We start from the raw sequence: 22,071 nt of genomic DNA on the forward strand, positions 1-22,071 counted from the left end.
CTATACCAAAGCAAAGATATGATCCCAGCCTAGCTACCAAATGAGATTATGACTGTATAACTCAATCTAGCTAATTCCTCCCTGTTAAATCACAACCATTTCTAAATTCCTCATAAAAACAACTTTAGAATAACCACTTTCAGCCCCCACAAAAGTCCAGGGAATTGGGGCGACGACTCCTCCATAATTTCTTCAAGCTGTATGTGGGTGTTGAGATATCCTTGGGGATAGGGGTAGGAAGATTGAAGCAAATGCTGTAGCCGATGTGTCCTGGCTGGACCCAGCTGAAAGTCCTTGAGACCAGGAATCCAAGTAGGCACACTCTGCAAAATACAACTCTCAAGACAAAAGTTTAAAATCGAGATATCTTTTTGTTTGATTCTCCTGAATCTAATTTTTCAGGCAGTCTACCTCTATCAAATCTGATCAGTATGACTCTGTGAGGTTTCCAGAGCCTAATCACACTTTTTAAAAACACAAAGACAAAATCTTTCTCCCAAAATACTGTGTTCCTTAGTCTGTAACCAGAAAAGCTTGTGTCTTGCACTCTCTCCCAGAGTAATAATATAACCATAAAACTCAAAGTCACACCCACTATAAAGATTAAACAATTTTTTTAAAGATTTATTTATTTTTTATATATAAGTATACTTCAGCTGTCTTCAGACACACCAGAAGAGGGCATCAGATCTCATTACAGATGATTGTGAGCCACCATGTTGTTGCTGGGATTTGAACTCAGGACCTCTGGAAGAGCAGTCAGTGCTCTTAACCGCTGAGCCATCTCTCCAGCCCAGATTAAACAATTTTTTAAAAAAGGAAGTAAGCTGAACAATAGTGTTAAACAATGAACCTGATAGGCTTTTGTACTCTGAACTATCAGGAAAGAAACCCAAAATTCCCGTGAAGAGATCTGAGCTTCCTGTTGTGGTAAATATCAAAAATAACCACAAACCCTCGCTAGCCAGCATCAATGAGCCGTATGGCCTTTAGTGGGGTAATTCATAAAACAAACTAAACACTTTCTATCAATTCTAATACCAATAAGCAACATATCAAACCAGGACTTTAGCCCAAAATATGTCTATCTGTTAAGCTCTCTACCTGGAGCCACAGATTTTATTTAACCTTAATATCCTAAATATATATCCATCCGTTAAGCTAATAAATTGTAAATATAACAGTACTCTACTTGGAGTCAGTGACTAATTTTTCCCTAAGTTCCGTCCGAACCATGGATGAAAATCACCACATGATTCGGGTAATCTCTGTACTCTCCTTAAAACAAACTTAACCACCTTCTAATAAAAATCTGTCATTAAGAAGTAGCTTGTCTAACTAGGATTTCAACATAAAATTCCCGTGGAGCCCATGTTAGAAGCCCCAAGGATGGCTACTTTCTCCTCCCTCCCACTCTTCAAACTTCTCTCCCACCCATCCTTTCTTCTTGTCCAATGACAGGCCTCCTTCTATCCTGTATCTGCCCTCACCTGTATTTTACAGATTAATTGGGGTGAAGGCTCTGGTGAAGTCACCTGAGTCCTGAGTACCTGACTAGGCAGCTGTCCTTGGGGCAGCGGAATTAGCATCAAAATACAGATAACTCCAGGGCAAACCACAACATTTTGTATGTGTATTTGGTACACATAAGTGGTCATGAGCCATGGCATGACTTTTGGAAGGCAATCCTCTTCTTTCACTGTGTGAATTCTGGGGATGGAAATCAGCTCATCACACTTGATGGCAAGCCCCCATACCTGCTGAGATGTCTCTCTGACTCTTCTCTGCCAGTTCTTTCTGGGTGTTGTTAGATAGGGTGTATCTGTGTAGCTCAGCTGTGATGTGTGTGTCCAGAGTCTTGAGTTACAGGCGGTGGAGAGCTGTCATATGCTTGCTGTTTCCCTACAGTTCTTAACCTCTTGCCAAAAAATCTCTGCTGATGGTAAACTAACTTTTAAAATGAAAAAAATGTATTACCTAAACTTTCAGAAAATTCTCAATTTTCATAACTCTTCCAGTGATGGGAGCTACAGAAAGTTAAAATTTAGCTTGTTGTGCAAAATAACTTTTTTTGTGGTTTGAACATTTAGAGATAGGATGAAAGATCACTTCAATTTTATCTTTACATTTCATGTGTAAATTTATAATAATTCCTTAGCAAAATTCATGAAGTTAAAAGTTTTGAAAACTTACTTTTGACTTATTTCTTCAATAATGGTACACGTTCAGTAGCAGTTCACAAAACCTCAAAGACTGCTGGGTGATCTGTATTTCCTGTCCTCTTACAAGTAAGCATTTTTATTTTTATTTTGTTTAATTTGGGGGCAGGGTGGTGCTGGGATCCAGCCAGGGTTTTAGGGTTACAGAGGGCTCAGTTGCCCTGAGTTCCATGCCCACAACCTATGTAAGAATGCTGGATGTGATTGTGTGCGTTTTTATTATTAGCACTGGAGGCAGACAGCATGGTCCCTGGCCTGTTTGTTTAATTGGTAAGCTTCAGGCCAGTGAGGAACCTGTCTCAAAGAGCTGGGTGGTATTCCCGAGAATGACACCCAAGCTTGTCCTCTGACCTTCACATGTGTGCACATGCATGCACATTTGCATATACATGCCTGCACATGCATGACAGTATACACACATAAAAAATTTACTTATAGATCCAGTAGGCTATCATACTCTAGTAGTTACAGCTAATGAAGCAACTGTGGGAAATTAAAGTATCTCTTGCAACTTCCTGTGAAATCCTAAGCCTGAGCTTGCTAAACTTTCTATTCTGATAAGGTTTAGGAAGGTTTCTCCGGCCTCTGTTTTAACTGTCAAGCTCCAATGGTGTTTTCTGGATGTGTGGTTTAATTCACCCTTGCACTAAGGCAGCCATGCTGTTATTGGTAGAAGTTTTCCTCAGTTCTTGTCTTGCTGAAGGGAATAATTCAGCTTACAGACAAGTCACAATGCAAATGCTCTTCTAGTAAACTAGGGTCTTCAGAGGATGCAGTGTATATGTTCATCAGTGCACATGTTCATAAGTGTACAGGCTCATCAGTGCACATGTTCATAAGTGTACACACATGTTCATCGGTGCACATACATGTTCATCAGTGCACATGTTCATCAGTGTACATACATGTTCATCAGTACACATGTTCATCAGTGCACATGTTCATCAGTGCACATGTTCATCAGTGCACATGTGTTGTCAGTTTGGAAACTGTCCTGGCACCTGAGTTTCTGCTGTGGCAGAAAAAGCCTTAGCTGCAGCTGCAAGATAATTAACCACAAAAGGGCGCTCTGAGGATCAGGATCCATAGCTACCCAGAAATATACCTTCAACTTCCTTGATTAACTCATGTCTCGCTCCTTGTGCACCTGTCCTGATGTTAGGGATTATCTGGGAACCATGTCCGAAAGAAGTCACACATTAAGTATGAAGATATTTTTTATTGATGTTCCCATGCCAGGAACGTTGCTTGTGTCCAGAATGACTGGTGTTCCCCTGTGTCTCCACGCCCAGGATGACTAAAGCTGGTTGTTTCAGTGTACCCTTTCTTCCTGTCTTAAAAAAGTGCTGTGCCCACAGTATGTCGATATGTGTTAAAATTATTGGTCTTCATTCAGGAGGCAGAAGCACGAGGATCTTAGTGAGTTTGAGGGCAGCCTCGTCTACAGAGTGAGTTCCAGGACAGCCTGGGCTACATTGAGGGACCCTGTCCAAAAACACAAAAAACAAAAACTGGTCTTTTTCTGTTGTAAAGTTTGGGATATATATTGATTGGTGTATCTTCATATCCCCAAGTTGCTCTTGTAGAATAAGACACTAGACAAATATTAAGAACAGAAGTAAACTGTTGTGTGTGTGGATCATCATTCTAACTTGAATGGAAAGCTTAGCAGAGGGGCTGGAGACATGGCTTAGCTGTTGCGAGCACTTCTAGAGGGCTTGGATTTGGTCCTCAGCACCCATCTCTAACTCCAGTCTCAGAGGATCCAGTGCCTTCTTCTGTCTTGCTTGGGCACCAGGCATGCATGTGGTTCACATGCCTGCTTACAGGCAAAACACTCAAACACAAAATAAATCTAAAAAAAAAAAATTGGAAAAAATGAGAAAAGAGAGCTTATAATTTATTCCTTTATTTCCTTGTTTGCTATTTTCTTTTTAAGATAGGGTCGCACTCTGTAGCTCAGGCTGACCTGAAATTAACTACATTCCCTAGGCTATCCTAGAACACACCACAGCCTCTCATGTACAGGCTTATAAGACTAGAAAATCTAGGCATAAGACTAGAAAATTTGTTTGTTTATTAAGACTTTTACCATCTCCAGTTACCAAGAATAGTGTGACATGTTAGTTTCCTCAGATAATATTAGGAGAACTGTAAACTGAGTCTGTTCTGCCATACAGGGTTAAGGCTCTCACAGTTATAAATGGACTTTTCTTTGTTCTGGAGCTCACGTGTCCTTATTATGTTCCCACTTCTTGCTTGCCCAGCGTGGTCTGCCTTTACTGTGTTACTATGGCAACAGCACAGCTGTTCTGCCTCATTGTCTCTAATGTGACTTGGGTAAGGTAAAGAATTCAAAACTTCTTATTGTTTTAGAGTTTATTTACATTTTTTATACTTTTCGGTCTTATACTAACAAGCCAGAGTTTCTCTTTTTTTCTTAATTTAAACTCAAGAGATACATACATTTTTTGAGGGTACAGGGTCTCATGTAGCTAAGTCTGGCCTCAGATTCACTGTGTAGTAAAAGATGACCTTGAACTTCTGGTCTCCCAAAGGCTATAGGCCTTTATGCCTACTTTTTATTGTTTTAAGAAAAAATTTAATCCCGGCACTTGAGAACCAGAGGCAGGTGGATCCAGGACAGCCAGAGCTTCAAAGAGAAACCCTGACTCAAAAAACCACGATGGAAAAAAGAGAAAGGAAGGAAGGAAGGAAAGGAGGGAGGGAGGAAGGAAGGAAGGAAAGTAGAGAGGGAGGAAGGAAGGAAGGAAAGGAGGAAGGAAGGAAGGGAGGGAGGGAGGGAGGGAGGGAGGGAGGGAGGAAGATAGATGTCTTACTGAGGGTAGTGGTGCACACCTTTAATCCCAGCATTTGGGGAGGCAGAGGCAGGCATTCAAGGCCAGCATGGTCTACAGAGCAAGTTCCAGGATAGCCAGAGCTACATAGAGAAATTCTGTCTCAGATGTCCCACCCCTCCAAAACCCCAGAAAGATCTCAGGTCTTCAGACCGTGCATATGGATGACCCTACATCTGTACTCTTTACCTTCGCCCCCACAGTGCTGAAATTACAGGTGTACTACCATGCCATATTTTGTTTTGTTTTTAAGACAGGGTCTCACTACATAGGCTGAAACCCACATAGACCTGCCCTTTGCATCTCAAGTTCTAGGTTCCAAAGCCATGTCCTAAAATGTTATTTGTTAACACTACATATATGCATGCTTGTGAACACTCGTGAGTGTCTGTTCTCGTTTTCCACCATGTGGATTCTGGAACTTTAACTCCAATGGTTAGGGAAGGCCACAAGCACCCTTACCCACTGATCCACCTGGCCAGCCCTATAGATTTTCTTATATTTAGTCAGTGTTGGTATTTATTTTACCTGCCTGATCCCTGCCAAACTTGTGTTAATAGCCTCTGTGAATCACATTTACAAATCCTTTATGGTTCCATTGTGACTTAAGCTTTAAAGCATAAAATGAACAAAGGCAGTAGACACTCTGACAGCCATGTGTGGTGATGCTTAGCCGTGATTCCAGCACTCGGGAGGGTTATGAGAGGGGGGTGAGATCCAGCATAGGATATAGAAAAAAAATTAAACAGTAACAAAATCCACCACTACCAACAACAACCAAAAGTACCAACCAAACTAAAAAACAAAACAAACAATATGTTGCAAAAAAGAAAAGCTTCTTGTGTGTCAGTGGGTATATTCCACAGCGATATAGCCAAGAGCGTGATCATAATACAGACATCTGGGTTGGCGAGGATGTGGAGAAGTTGGAACCTCAGTTACAGTTTGGAAAGTGAAATAGGACAGCCACTTTGGAAATGTCTGGCACAGGTTTAGCATGCGCTCTGACAGCGACTCCTAGGTATCCCAGAAGCAGTGGAAATGAGCATCCATGCAAAACTGCGCACCGATGCTCACACAGTGGCATTTCTCAGTAGCCCATCATGGAACCAGCTTGCTGCCCCGCTGATGAGTAGGCAGAGTGATGGCCGTGGTGTGAACTTCTGTGTGGCAGTAAAGAATTAAATAAAGTGTTGACTTACGCAGCATATGAATAAGCGTTGAAAATACTGTTCTCCGTGAAAGCATTCGCTTACTAAAAATTCCATATGTATGATTCAGAATAGGAAAACTACTAGAGAGACAGAAAGTAGGTTATTGGTTGCATTATAGGGGGCTGGGGGAAGGATTGATTGCCAATGAGTGTGGATTGGCTTTTTGTTTTGTTTTGTTTCTCCTTACAAGGACAATGGTTTAAAAGTGGATTGTAAAGTTACTATACAACCCTATAAGTTGTATCTTCAAGTGGATAAATGTCTTGGTACATTAATTATATCTCATTAAACTATTTTAAGAAAAAAATTTAGTGACAACCAAGAAATAACGGATTAATAAATATATGGGTAGATTTTTTTCAATCCTAGATCATTGGCCAGTGTACATTTAAGCATAAACCCAATAACAGACATAGAAATAATTGTTCTTTGATTTTTGTTAGTTTATTGGGTATTTATTTATTTATTTATTTTTTGTTTCATTTTGAATAGGGTCTTCTGTAGCCCAGGATGCCCCACACTCCATGCGTAGCTAAGCATGACCTTGACCTCCTGATCCTCCAACTCCAAATGCTGACATTGCAGGCAGGAACCAACACATTTGGCTCGAATTTCAAATCAGCTTCTGTGAGAGCTGCTGGGGCTTGTAGTCTAGCATTAATTAGTGTGCAGTGAGAGCTGCTGGGGCTTGTAGTCTAGCATTGATTAGCGTGCGGTGCTGTCTTTGATGTGTGCTATCTGAATAGGCCGGCTATGTCTTTCTCATGCCTTATCTGCACTGTCTACCTAGTGGCTTTTGAGTTCATTAAATGTATTTCACAGGCTGAGTCAGGTGGATCTCTGAGAGTTAGTTCCAGGACAGCCAGAGCTACATAATCAAAGACACCCCCACACACACACACAGACAGTATATTTCACTCAACCTAAGCTTCAGGGCACCTATAGGACTACTACCATGAATTCCTAACTAGTATATATCTGGTGGGTGGGAACAAAAAAATCCCAGTATTCTAGATCTCTTTCTCTAAATGGAAAACACGTACCAGAAGGATAATCTTTGGATGAGGATTTATGATGTATCCAGAGAGTTGCCTTCCTAATAAACTGTCTCAGGCAAACCTTTTCCCAGTCTGTAGTTTTAAAGAATTTCCAACTACTGTGAACACAGTATCAGCATAGGAAGGGGAGTCTGTAAGTTACGTGTCTGGCATTGATTAGTTTTTCAGAGCCACCGTCCACTGTCCCTGTTTGCTATTACTACCAAGATGAATGCAGTGTGCTGCGAAGCACAACACCTAACTGATAACTAAGTGTAATGGAAATGTGCTCCCTGGTGATTGTTAGTCAAACTACTCTTTTCTTTTTTCTGAGTTGGCCTGGAAACTCATTGTCTGGCCCCAGAGTGGCCTTAGACTCTTACTAATCTCCTGATTTAACCTCCCAAGTAATAATTTGTCATATATGGCCTCTTAGAAAAACTTATTCCTGTTAGCAGTTTAAGGCACTTGCCTTGTTTCACTTGGTTTGTTTAGCAATATATTGACACAAACAAATTGTATTGGGTAGAAACTTTTAATTTTCCTTGATATTTTACTTTTATTTATAAAAATTAGTATTCTAATTCCAACCAATATTTAATTGGTTTTGTTACTAAATAGAAGTTTATTTGTTTGTTTAAGGACTTTTTTTTTTTTGTTAAGCCAGCCATAATATCATCACTTACTTTGTTTTGTCTTGTTTCGTTTTGTTTTACTTTGGTTACTTGGCTTTCCAAGACAGAGTTTCTCTGTGTAGCCCTGGTTGTCCTGGGATTTCCTCTGTAGACTAGACTGGTTTCGAACTCAGAGATCCACCTGCCTCTGTCTCTGGAGTACAGGGATTAAGGTGAGCACCACTGCTAGCTGGATTTATTTATTTTTATGTTGCTTTGGTATTTTGCCTGCATATATATCTGTATGGGGTGCCAGATTCCCTGGAACTGGTGTTACAGACAATTGTGAGCCCTGTGAGTGCTAGGAATTGAACCTGGGTTCTCTGGAAGAGCAGCCAGTGCTCTTAACCACTGGGCCATCTCTGTCTCCAACCCCAGAAGGTTTACTTTAAGTTATTTTATTATTTTATGTGTATGGAGTTTTGCCTGGATGCCCCACTTGCGTGCCTGGTGCCCAAGGAAGTGAGAAGAGGGCATTGCGTCACCTGGAATAGGAGTTACAGATGGTTGTGAGCAGGTACGTGGGTGCTGTGAATTGTATCTGGTTCCTCTGTAGGAGCAGCCAGTGCTCTTAACCACTGATTCATCTCCTCAGCCTTCCATGACCCATTTTAAAATAACTTTGTATACAATGCGAAATATGGAGTAAGGACAGCTTTTCCACATTAAATTTATTTTGAGATGAGAAAGGGATAAAAGATGGGGTTGGGGGCAAGGTGAGTGGGTGGAGAGATGGCTCAGTGGGTAAGAGCACTGGCTGCTCTTCTGGAGGACCTGGGTTCAATTCCTAGCATCTACATGGCGGCTCATAACTGCCTATAACTCTGGTTTTAAGGGATCTGACACCTTCATACAGACATACATGCAATACAACATGAATACACATGAAATTTTAAAAAGGAGGATAAGGGGAAAATATGAATATATATACATACACATATATACATGTATGAAATTGTGAAAGAATAAACTCATTTAAAAAATATTTTGACTTTTGTTCCTTCTTATTTTATTTTCTTCTATATTGTGTTCTTCTATAATATCTTAGTCTTTTGGCTAATACCAAGCAAACATTTCTTCTGCCAGCTTTGTTAATTTTTTATTAGCATGAAAAGAAATAGGTTTGAACTTTCATACATGTGTGTTATTATATCTAGTCTTATTCATCCTCCTCCCCTCCTGTACCCTTCCACTGTTAATCACCTTCCTCTCCCAAAGTAGCTTTCCTGCCATAGATATTCCACAGTGCTCTCCCCACCCCCATAGTTCTCTCTCTCTCACTCCTCCCTTCTCTTTTCCTTTTCTAACTCCCCAGTGCTGGGATTTCAGGGATGGGGTACCTCACCATGCCAGCTGTTTCTCTGGGGTGTGTGTGTGTGTGTGTGTGTGTGTGTGTGTGTGTGTGTTACCATACCATTTTTAAATATATGGGTTTGTTTGGTTTTTTGGTTTGATTTGCTTTGGTTTTTTTCCAAGACAATGTTTTTCTGTGTAACAGCCCTGGCTGGCCTGGCTGAACTGACTGGCCTAGAACTCACAGATTTTACTGTATCTACCTTCTGAATGCTTGGGCTAAAGTTGTGTGCCAGCAAAAAATATAAATAAATAAAAATAAAAAAGGATAGATCCTTGTTCTTTCACCACAGTTGCCAGGTAACTGTGTTCCCTTCTCTTGACTTAGAGAACAGGACCTAAAATTTCTGTGTGTGTGTGTGTGTGTGTGTGTGTGTGTGTGTGTGTGTGTGTGTGTGTTCTATGGGAGGGATATTTTTAGTTATCAGAGTAATACTAAATTACCTCAGCATGTTTACAGTGAAGTCCTGGTCTAGTTCTTTTAGATCCGTGTGTTCTGAGTCAGGGTCTCCTCTATTCCCTGTGTAACTGAGGATGAACTTGTACTTTGCTCCCCTGTCTCCACTGCTCAGAGAGGACACCTGATGTATAGCGTGCTGGGGACCAAACCCCGGGCTTCTCAGGCAGAGTAGACAAGCGCTGACTACATCCCCAGGCCATAACTCCTGTTAATGTTTTCTCTGACTTTGCCTTTTTAGGAACTGAAGAGATTTGAGCGCTTTGTGAAGTCCTGTCCTCCTTTTGATATTGTTATTGATGGCCTCAATGTTGCAAAAATGTTTCCTAAGGGTCGTGAATCTCAAAATGTAAGTATGTTTTATTTTGTCTTTCCCTTCCTATAGAAATTATTCTTCTACAGAACCAGCTGTCTTTTGTGTACAGCCTCAGCTCTCATTCTCCTGACCTCTCCTTTCTCCTTGGAGTCACTGTTTACCTCAGGATCAGATTTGTCTAATTTGAAAATGAATACAGCAAGATATAATATTGAGATACTAGATACGCATTATTTCCTGTTTTCCTATACATGATAGATTCGTAGATTACCTATGCAGTTGTTTTTTCACTGGGTGATCACTTGTTTTCAATCAACTTGTAAATGTGCTAGCACGTTCAAAGGTTACCATGAGTTTTCATTCCTTTTTTTTTCCCTTCTGTTCTTTTTGAGACAGTCTCTCTTTGGAGACCAAAACTGGCCTGAACTCAGAAATCCTTCTGCCTCTGCCTCCCAAGTGTTCCCTTCTGTGACTGTGGTTTTTCTGCAGCAAAGAGATTAGAAAATTAAAGATAAATTCATACAGTAAATCCCTTGAAAACAACCAGAGCATTAAGATTACAATAGAGAGCGCCTGGATTTCAGCTTGCCGCTTTTATGTGTGGCGATTGGTGCTGTTCTGCAGTTGACGCCGTGTTTAGCAATTGCTGCCAACGTAAGCAAAGCCTTTCTCTGAAGTGCTGCCTCCCACCCCTCAGCTTAGCCTCTTATGCTTTATCTGCAAAAGTCCCAGGGAATTTGTGTTCTGTTGCTGTCTTGTATGTTTGCTTGTTTTGTTTGTTTAAAGACAAGGTAGTTATGTGGCTGTGACTGGCCTTGAACTCCTGATCCTCCTGCCATGAGAGGAGTTTGACAGTATCTTTGTCTCTTGGCAAAAGCAAGGCAGAAAATGAAGAATGCAGTTCTGACCAATCAGGCTTGGAAGAGTTCAGTTGTGGATGGACTCTTTTGGGAAAGTCCCCATCTAATCCGGGAAAAATAAGAGCTTCATGTTCATTTACCTTTTATTTGGTTTTCAGCTTTCCACAAAGCCCTAAAAATTAGTTTGCCAGATATAAGCTAAATTGGATTGAGTTTTTGGGGGAAGTAGGATATCAAGGATGCGTGGCGGGTATGTCCACTGGCCTGTCAGAAGGAACTCTGTAGATGAGTGCTCCTGTCAACGTTTTTGGAGAAGGAGACAGAGCTCTGAAGACAGCTGCACAGTGCTCCCCTCTGTCCTCTGGGCACACCCTGGGTTATCAGAAGCAGTTCCCCAGTTTCTCTAATCAGACTGTAAATGGGTCTTAGTTTTGAAATTAAGGATAGATCCTCTAGGCTGGAGACGTAGCTCTCGTGGTATGTGACCTCCCAAGAATGCACAAAGCCCCAGACCCCATCCCCAGGACCCCATAAACCAGACAGCGTGGCACACACCTGTAATCCTAACACTTAAGAAATGGAGGCAGGAGAAACAGAAGTTCAAAGTCATCCTCAGCTGTTTTCCAGTCTGTGGAAAGGGAACAGATGGGTCCCGTCTCCAAAAGGTGTTATGAAGACTTAATGACTCCATGTGTGCAAGCCCTCGGGATGGGAGCTCACAAGTGCAGCTACCAGGCCGTAATTACTGTTGCAGTGAACTCCCAGATGAACAATAATTTGTCTGTCGGCCTTTGTCTGATGGCTTAAGTTTTTTTCCCCCTGCTATTCATGACAATGGAAAATGCTAAATTCTAGGCTAGGTATGGTAGGTAGTGTACGCCTTTAATCCCAGCATTCAGGAGGCAGAGACAGGTGGATCTCTGAATTTGAGGCCAGCCTGGTCTGCTATGTAGAAAGAGAACCTGTCTTTTAAAAAAAGAAGAAATGAAAGGAAATCCTAAATCTACATTAATATTAGAAGCAGTCCAGGCCAGATAGTGAGATAATAGCTGGTTAAGAATTAAGAATTGTGTCTGAAGTCAGCTACAGTGTACTCATATAAATAAAATAAATAAGTTGACCTTTTAAAAAAAAATTAAGATTAGCAGTCAGTGCCAGATCCTGAGCCAGCCCATGGCTCATTGCAGGAGCATTTGCAGGGAAAGCTGTGTGGACAGAGGGCACACAGGGGACACTGGGGGACACACTGTGCACTCTACAGCTGCCACAGCACCATTTTTGTTTCTTTTGTTTTTTATTTTTATTTTTTATTTTATTGGAGGGGGGTTTGCAAGGGCAGAGGGCAGATACAAAGGGATGGGGAAGGGAGTGGGATTTGGGGTGCACAAAGAATCCGTGCAAAGTTAAAAAATAAAACATAAATATTTAAAAACAAAAACAGCAACAAAAAACGTCCATCACTGCCTAGCACAGCGTGAGCATGGAATATTAGCTGTTGTTGTGATTGCTTCTGTTATTGTTCAGCTGTAGCTCCTGTTTTCATCCATATAGATTAGTCATGGTAATTGTGCCTTCTGCGTCCCCTTTACCACTGAATTCTCCTTTGTGTGACCACATCAGGGTCAGGTCAGACTGATAGATTATAGGAAAAAAAAAAAAAGCATTGAAGTCAGTACTATTAAAAACACATGACAGAATAAAATAGTGTGAAGAAACGGTTTTGGGGTTGAGGCCACAGCTCTGTGGAGAGAACTTACCTAGCATGCAGGAGGCCTGGATTCTATCTCAGCTCCACAGAAGAAAACTCAGACAGACAGAGCTTAAGTTGGCGTGATGGTGTGTGCCTGTAAGCTCAGATTTCAGGAGGCAGAGGCAGGATGATCTCAAGTTGGAGGCCAGCCTGGGCTACATGGTTCCAGGATGCCCTGAGTCACGGAGTGATACCCTGCTGTCAAGCGTGTTAGGATTTTCTCCACTCACTGAGTAACCAACAGTGACCTTGAACTTCTGACTGTCCTGCCTCTACCTCCATACTTGTCCGTCACTGCTTCATCACCTATCTGATGTGCTCCGTAAGATCCATATTGAGAAAGGACCTGGCATTCGTTATTTAGGGAGCGTCACTGTGGTCACATAGCTTGAACTTGGAGCTTACATCTTAAGGGTAGTAGAAGTTAAGGAACCAAGAGAACAAGCTCCGGGGCTGGAAAGATGGTTCAGTAGTTAAGAGCCTGCTTTGGCAAGGGACCCAAGTGCTGTTTCAACACCCACGTCAGATGGCTCTCAACTGCCTGTTTCTGCAGCTTCAGAGGCCCTGACTCCTCTGGCCTCCATGAAGACCTGCACTCATGTGTACACACACACACACACACACACACACACACACACACACACACACAAAATAGTGGAGCCAGGAGGTGGCACATGCCTTTAATCTAGCACTTTCGAGGCAGAAGCAAGTAGATCTCCTATGAATTTAAGGCAGGCCTGGTCTACAGATCAAGTTCTAGGACAACCAGAGGGGTTACAGAGAGAAACCTTGCCTTAAAAAAACAATTGAAAAAAAAATTAAAGGTGGCATTTGCCTTTAATCCTGGCACTCGGGAGGCAGAGGCAGGTGGACCTCTGTTAATTCCAGGTCAGCCTGATCTACAGAGTGAGTTCCTGTCTCGAAAATAGCAAAGTTTTGAATTTATTTTCTCAATTTTCAGATATGTCTTGTATGTGTGTGTTTTACATTTTGACTTATTTTCCATGTGTGCGTGTGCGCATGTCACTGTGCTCAAGAGGAAGCCAGAGAGCAATGGCCAGGACTGGATTCCTCCTTTGGCCATGTGAACCTTGGAGCTGGACCTCACAGGTCACTGGGCTTGGCTTCAGGTGCCTTTACCTACTGATCTGCCTCAATATCCTCCTTCCAAATTTTAACTTTCTCTAATCTCAGCACTCAGAAGGCTGAGGCAGAGGGATTACAAGTTGGAGGACAGACTGGACTACACAGTGAATTGTAGGCTAGCCGGGGCTACATAGGAAGACTCATCCAGAAGGGGAAAAGGGAAGTGAAGAGATGGCTCGGTGGTCAAGAACACTTGCTGCTTTTGCAGAGGACCTGAGTTTGGTGCCTAGCACCCACATGGCAGCTCACAACGATTTAACTCCAGTTGTAGAGGACCTGATGTCCTCCTCTGGCCCCCAGTGGCAACGGGCACTTAATGTAGGGCACATACACACATACAAATGAATGCTCCTGCATGGTTTTAAAGGAAAGGGGCATTGCATGGATGAAAATAAGTAGAAGTTACATTGTTTTCATGATTTTAGAGTAAAGTGAGTATATTTTTGGCATCACCACCCACCCAATTAAACTTAAGCTCCCAAATCAACTATTCTAGGCTTAATAATTAGCTTTCTCAGCCAGTGTGGTGGTGCATACTTGTAATTCCAGGACTCTGGAGGCTGAGGCAGGAGGATTACGAGTTTGCAGTTAACCTAAAATGAAGCCTTGTTTCAGAAATAAAGAAGAACAGAACAACAAAATTGATTCTTTCCAGTCTCCATATCCAATTACTGACAGATCGTATTGATTAGCACCCCAAAACTACCCCCCATCCTAACATTACATTTCATCAAAACATCTAAGCTGTCTCCTTGCTTCTTCAAAACATCTAGGGCTGGAGAGATGGCTCAGCGGTTAAGAGCACCCGACTGCTCTTACAGAGGTCATGAGTTCAATTCCCAGCAACCACATGGTGGCTCACAACCATCTGTAAAGAGATCCGATGCCCTCTTCTGGTGTATCTGAAGACAGCTACAGTGTACTTATATATAATAAATAAATAAATCTTTAAAAAAAAAAATCTAAGCTGTGGTCTTAGTCAGGGTTTCTATTCCTGCACAAACATCATGACCAAGAAGCAGGAAAGAGTTTATTCAGCTTACACTTCCACATTGCTGTTCATCACCAAAGGAAATCAGAACAGGAACTCAAACAGGTCAGGAAGCAAGAATTGATGCAGAGGCCATGGAGGGATGTTACTTACTGGCTTGCTCAGCTTGCTCTCTTATAGAACCTAGGACCACAATGGGCTGGGTCCTCCCCACTGAATCACTAATTGAGAAAATGCCTTTCAGCTGGGTCTCATGGAGACATTTCCTCAACTGAGGCTCTTTCTCTGTGATAACTCCAACTTGTGTCAAGTTGACACACAAAACCAGCCAGTGCAGCTGTCTTCTTGCTTCTTCACCTGCTCAGTGACCTTCCATGGTATGTATGACGGCATCCTTGTCGTGATGATGGAGTCTTTTGTCACAGGACACTTACCTCCTTCCAACGCCCTCAGTGGCATTTCCCCTTTGTCTTTCACTAGGTTAATTGGTTCACTTGAATCATCGTTCCTCAAACATTCTGAACCTATTCCTGCCTGAGCGTCTTTACGAATGCTATTCCTTCAGCCTCTGGTGTTCTTTCATTTGGGAAGCTGATCGTGATCAGCACCTCAGGAGGCCTCCTTGATTCTAAAACGGCTTACCCATCCTGATCTTTCAATTACACTAACCCTGTTCCTGTCTCCAGTGGATTAAAGGTGACCATAGGTGGCTGCACCGCCGCCCTAGCAGTCAGGATGCAGGATGGTCATGAGTCTGAGGCTAGGCTAGGGTACACAGGAAGACTCCAGGCAACCTGTAGTGTGGCTCTAAACACAAGGATAAGCTCAGCCAATATACTGTGAGGTACCAGAAAACTATCCAGAACCCAAGCCAGAATGAGAAAATAAGTGGCATTTTTGACCCCAGTTTTGGGTAGTTGTATAGCATTAGGGAACTGTTGTAGTTTCCTTCCTCCCTTGCTGTGATAAAACATTAACAGAAAGCATGGGGAGGAGAGGAGCGGGTTCTTCTCATCTTACAGGCTACATTGTATCGAGGGCGGCAGTCAGGGTAGGAGCTGAAGCAGGAGGCGGAGGCGTGCTACGTACTGCTCTGCCCCCTGTGGCCTGCCCATCTTACTAGAGACCACCTGCCCCAGGGGCTGGCAGGGCCCAAAATGAGCAGCTCTCTCCCACACCAATCATTAATCAGAACAATTCCCCACAGACACACCACAGGCCAATCTGATGGAGGCTGTTCCTCCATTGAGTTTCCCTCTTCCAATGTGACTCCAGTCTGTGTCAGGTTGATAGAAATTAGCCAACACAGTAACTAACTTAGCTTCCGCAAGTATTTGTACTTTTCTTAATTTCTCCATCCCCTCCATTAAACTATAATTCCCAGAAATTAGACACCTTGCTCACTGTTCTTCAGCACTGAGAAAAGGGCCTGTGTATGAGTGCTCAATCCATTTCCTAAATTCTCGGAAGAGTGGGCTGTCAAGGCTACAGTCAGTTGTGTAACCTATCAGAGCTAATGCCTGCTCTTCAGCCAGGATGATTAAAGATGCTGGAAGTCTTATTCTTAGCATCCGCCGTCACTTGCTGCCTACGTGACTTAAGCTAAGTTCCAGAACCTCCAGGTGCCTTGTGTGAAAATGAAGTGAGCTAGTTACCCTTTGAAGATGTATTTATCTATTTAATGTGTATGTGTGCACACCTAAGTATATGTGTGTGCACCATGCACATTCAGGTTCCTGCAGACTGGAAGGCAGAAGTGGAGTTCCTACGTGACCTGGGTTCTGGGAACTGAACCCAGATCCTTTTCAAACCATCTCTCCAGTCCCTAAATGAGTTAATTCTTGCAGTGCACTTTATTGTGGGGCTTGGCACATAACCCAATGAATTTAAAAGCAAGGGAGTAAAGCCCCAAAGCATGGTTGTGCTACACATAGAGACAGAAGCATGGTGGTTTGTCCTGTTGTGGCTCTTGGTTTTAAAGTATGTTTAGTATCCTACTTTGGACAGCTGGCGGCCTTCACTTTCCTATTTTAGCAGTCTTCATGACATTGTCTTCCTGCTTCATTGAAGTGGTGCTTGAGTCGCCAAGTAAACGGTCATCTTGTCTATAAAGGAAATATGGCATGAAGGGCTGGGAGGAGATGGTTCGGGGGAGTGTGGTACAAACATGAGGACCTGAGTTCAGATCCCCAGCACTCACATATGAGCCAGACATAGTAGTGCATGACTATAACCCCAGTATGAGGGTCGGGGCAGGCAGGCAGACGGTAGACCCAGGGCCTGCTGGCCCGCCAGTCTAGCTGAAATAGTGAGCTCCAGATTTCGTGAGAGATTCTGTCTCAGATAACTAAAAATAGAAGAGAGACGTGATTGAGGAAAGCATTCTATATCAACCTCTGGCCTCCGTGTATACCTGCCAGGCAAGCACATCCTCACACTTACATATATCATGTGTACATGTGTGCACATACCTGTAACCCCACAAGCATACATTCATACATACTCATACATGCACATATCACACACATAAACACACACACACATGTATACACCATGTATACACACATATACCACACACCTATACCCTCACACATGCACATACTACACATATGTATATACATACAGATACATGAGCATACAGACATACATGTACATATTTCTCACATACATATAGATATTTATATACATGCATACACAAAATTCATTTGCACGTGTTTTCACACATGCATACAACATACACACAACATACACACATATACACACATCCTTATACACACACATGCCACACATACATGGATATACATACTCATATGCACATACACACACACATCCTCATATGCATGCATACACTATTACACACACACCCTCACATATGAATATACCACACAAGGCATACACCACGTACACAACACAAGCACATACACACATGCACATACATACCATATGCATACATGTTTATTTGCACACAAATACACATACACATGTGCATTACACATGTATACATAGACACATGAATACACACATATATGTGCACCACCATATGCATACACATACACACATGCACGAATAATAAGCAAAGAAGGAAAGGAAGAGAGACTGAAAAGCCTGGTGTGGCAGCACACACACCTGCGATCTCAGCACTCTGACAAAAAGTTGGTGATTCAAGGACAGCTTGAACTACATAAACATAATTAGAAGACTCAAAAACCAAAATAAGGTAACTCTTTTTTGAGAAGCCACACCTACACTCTTCGGTATAAGGTACTTTTTTCTGAGTGACTTTCTTTTTCCTAACTCTAGTACTTAAACTCACTCTCTCTTTCCCTGCCCCTATTTATTTATTTATTTATTCATTCATTCATTCATTCATTCATTCATTTTATATCCCATTATGCCCCCCTTTTCCTCCCAGTCACACCCTCACAAATCCCTCCACACATTACCCCCTCTCCTTCTCAGAGAAGGAGAGCCTGCCTTGGGTACTACCCCACCCTGTGACATCCAGTGCAGTAAGACTAAAGACTCCTCTCCCACTGAGGCCTGACCCGGCAGTCCAGCTTGGGAGAAGGACTCCAGTGGCAGGCCACAGGGTCAGAGAAATCTCATAATAAACTTAAACTACATACACACACACACTCTCTCTCTCCAGAGGCAAAAGGGAAAAAAAATGGAGATTCTATTCTAGAAAAACAAAGCCCAATTCTATTAGTGAAGTTAGGTTATGTTATGCTAGCTTTTGAAAAATAGCTACTCGTTTAAGCCATCTCTGTTACTATTTTCCTCATTTCAGAACCAGAATAACTGGAATATTAACAATGATGGTGACAGGGAAGAGAAGTTGTAAAGACTATGTTGGCTTATAATACTTCTACTCTGGTATCCCTTGCAAAATTCATTATTACCTGTGCATGGCTGTACAAGTGTGTGTGTGTGTGTGTGTGTGTGTGTGTGTGTAATATGTTGTGGTGTCCATGTAGAGATCAAAAGACAACTGGGTTGTCTGTCTGTGGAGTCTGCCTGGTTATGTGGCTAAGCTAAAGTTGACATAGTCTGGCAGCAAATGCTTTCTCCTACTGAGTCCCTCTGCTGTGTTTTATCAATAGCTAATGTTGATATGTAGATTTCCCAGTCACGTGATTTAAGTAGGGCCCGGAAGGCAATCTCACCATAGCTCAGCAGAGTGAGCGAGCTTCTGACTAGCTTCAGCTGAGAGAGCTGATGTCTTGTTACAATAGTCAAGCTGGACATGAGTTTTAACATAGCAGCGTTGACTGTCTCTGCTTGGACTCTGCTTCTTTTTTTTCTTTCTAAAATCTAGTTCCTTTGTTGCAGTGGTATGTGATACTTTTGTTGATTCTTTTATTTCTTAGAATAACCGGGGAGGGAATTCTAAGTCTCTATGACTCATACTTGACTCATGTTTTCACAACTTTGGTTTGAAAGAAATGAGTTTTTCTTCACAGACACCAAGTGTTCGTTAATGCTTAGTGACGTGAGGCTGCTTTGAGAAGACAGGAACAACATGCAGCTTTTCACTTGGGAAACAGAAGAAATGGAAAGGTTCTTACGCCACAGCTCTTCCCATGATCCTCTGCACACCACACACCTGCCAAGCACCCGTCCTCATGCTTTTGTTCCCTGCTCCTTCTGTAGCCTGCACTTTGGATTGCCAGTGTTCCTAAGCCCCTCTAATAGAGGGCTTGGGGGGTGGGGGAGACCATTTTAGTTAATCTAGCTAGCTGTTCCCAACTCTGCACCCTATTTCTGCAACAAACGGAGAATTGGTTAAAATGGCTTCAGCAGAATGGAAATTTATAATGTAATTCAAAAGAATTACGGGCAGACATCAGCACTAAATGCTTTCATGCCTGCAGCGTGCTTGCCACAGTGAATAGAAAGCCGTTTGGGTGGAAATGCTGCAGAATTCATTCTGATTGCTATCTCTTAGTTGCTTTTACTACAGTGAGAGAAAAATGGAGGCAAGGTATTAGCCATTAAAGGTCATTTGGTGGAGCATTTACTTGGCAGTGACTTCTCATATATTTTCTTCCACTCAAGTTATTTTATTTCTCTCTATTGATTTACATAGCTCTTGTTAATGCTTCAGAGCCGTGAAGCAGCTGAGATACAGTAAGCTATGCTCAGGGTTTACATAACCTGGGGCCCCTCGCTCTAAGCTGTAGTAATGCTGAACTGTCACCGACTGCTCAGAGCTGTTTCAGTAATGGGAACGGCGTGAGGAAGCTCAGCTCCTGGCGTGTTCACAACAGCAAATGTTAAATACCAAAGTAAACTTTCTAGGACATCTTCTTTGAAATACTCTGTGGGGAAATCGTTTCTCCTGCTTCACCACCGTCCCGTTAAGGGAGGCTTTCCTGAAAGCCTGCCTTGTTTCTCCATCCCCAAACTTCAAGAAGCATACATATTGTTTCTGTGTCAGGGATTTTCTTTCTTTCTTCTGTTTGTTTGGAGAAATGTTTCAGTATTTTCTTTCTCTTTCTGAATTGGAATCTAGAGTCAAAAACTGCTGTTTCTACTTTGAAGTTTTGTGCGCTACAGATGGCTGGAATGATAGGTGATTGGGCCTGATGGCTAGATTTTTTTTTTTTTTTGATCAGCTGGTTAGCAGTAGATGTTTCTTCCTGTTAGAATCTGAAAGGTAGTTGACTTTTTTGTAATGTGTATGGGTGTTTTGCCTGTGGGTATATCTGCACACCACATTTGTGGGCAGCCAGAAGAAGGTTTCAGATCCCCTGGAACTGGAGAAGGTTGTAACTCACATGTAGGTGTTGGGAATTGAACCTGAGAACTCTAAAAGAGCAGCCATTTTAACTGATGGTCTCCAGTTCCTTGACAGTATTTTATTTCTTCATTACAACTCATTCATATGTGTGTTTTTTTGTGGTTTTTGTTTGTTTGTTTGTCTGCTTGTTTGTTTTTGAGACTGGTTCTCACTGTGTCGCTCTGGCTGTCCTAGAACTGACTATGTGGACCAGGCTGACCACAAACTCATGGAGATCCGCCTGCCTCTGCCTCAGGTGCACACCATGGATTAAGATGTGCACCATCACACCTGATGCTTTTCTTTTTCATCCCCCTGCCTGCTTTCCTGGCAAAAGTTTAAAGGACAGCAGTTACTCAGTTAGTTCTAAATTAAACCCTAATCCATAAAGTTTGACTCACTCAAAATGAACCAATTTTTTTTATTAACATTTCTGATTTCAAGAACCATGTAGTGGAAGGAATGAACTGACTCCTAGAAATTGTTCCCTGGCCTGCACACACACACACACACACACACACACACATACACACTCACACACACTCACACACACTCACACTAAATGAATAAATGTATTTTAAGAGCGGCTGGAGAGATGGATCAGCAACAGTTAAGAATTCTTGCTGTGCTTTCAGAGGATCCAGGTTCAATTCCTAGCACCTACATAATGGCTACAGCTGTCTATAACCCCAGTTCTAGGGGATCCAATGTTCTTTTCTGACCACCGTAAGCACCAAACATGCACATGGTGCACATATATACATTCAGACAAAACACTCACATATGAAGTAAAACGAATAATTCTATTAAAACCAATAAAAAGATTTTAAAAGTCTTAACTTTAAGTTGTGTGTGATGGCACTTGTCAAATAATTCTAGAATTTGAAAGGTGGAGACAGTTGGATCAGGAGTTCGATACTGTCAGCTTTAAAATGAGTTTGAGACCAGCCTGGGCTACATGAAACCCTGTCTCAAACAAAAGCAAAACAAAAAGTTAATTTTGAAACTAGGCCTGACAGCACAGGCCTGTCTGTGCCTACCTTAGGCTCAGAGTGAGTAACCCTAGAGTAGATAGTAGAGTAGACACTATTGAAAGGTGAAAGTTAAAGAGAGGGGGTGGGGCTGAAGGGACGGCTCCCTGGTAAAGCGCTTGCTCTGCAAGCTTGAGGCCTCAGCTCCCTCTCAGAACACAGGTTTGAAAAAGCTAGGCACAGTGGCACATTCTTCTAATCCCAGCTCCGCAAGGCAAAGACAGGTAAATCCCCAGGACTTGGCAGAATCAGGCTAGTAAGAGACTCTTGTCTTAAAAGACAAGATGAGGTAGGGGATCCCAAGATGGAAGGAAACAACAAAGCAAAATGGAGTCTGTAACGCTCTTAATCTCAGTGCTGGAGAGGCAGAAGTTGATGGCTCC

The 22,071-nt window shown here is 42.3% G+C and overlaps 1 protein-coding gene across 3 annotated transcripts in view; it reads left to right on the forward strand.

The window, feature by feature from the left end:
- Window positions 1-22,071, forward strand: part of Prorp (protein only RNase P catalytic subunit) — an 89,224-nt gene that overhangs the window by 32,434 nt on the left and 34,719 nt on the right. For 2 of the 3 annotated variants that reach the window (XM_087552671.1, NM_001106730.2), the window contains 1 exon segment: window positions 10,054-10,161. In XM_087552671.1, the coding sequence (XP_087408797.1) occupies window positions 10,054-10,161 (108 nt within the window). 3 annotated transcript variants of the gene reach the window in all.

Source organism: Rattus norvegicus, chromosome 6 (genome assembly GCF_021556685.1).
Source record: "Rattus norvegicus strain SHRSP/BbbUtx chromosome 6, alternate assembly SHRSP_T2T, whole genome shotgun sequence".
NCBI classification, from domain to species: Eukaryota; Metazoa; Chordata; class Mammalia; order Rodentia; family Muridae; genus Rattus; species Rattus norvegicus.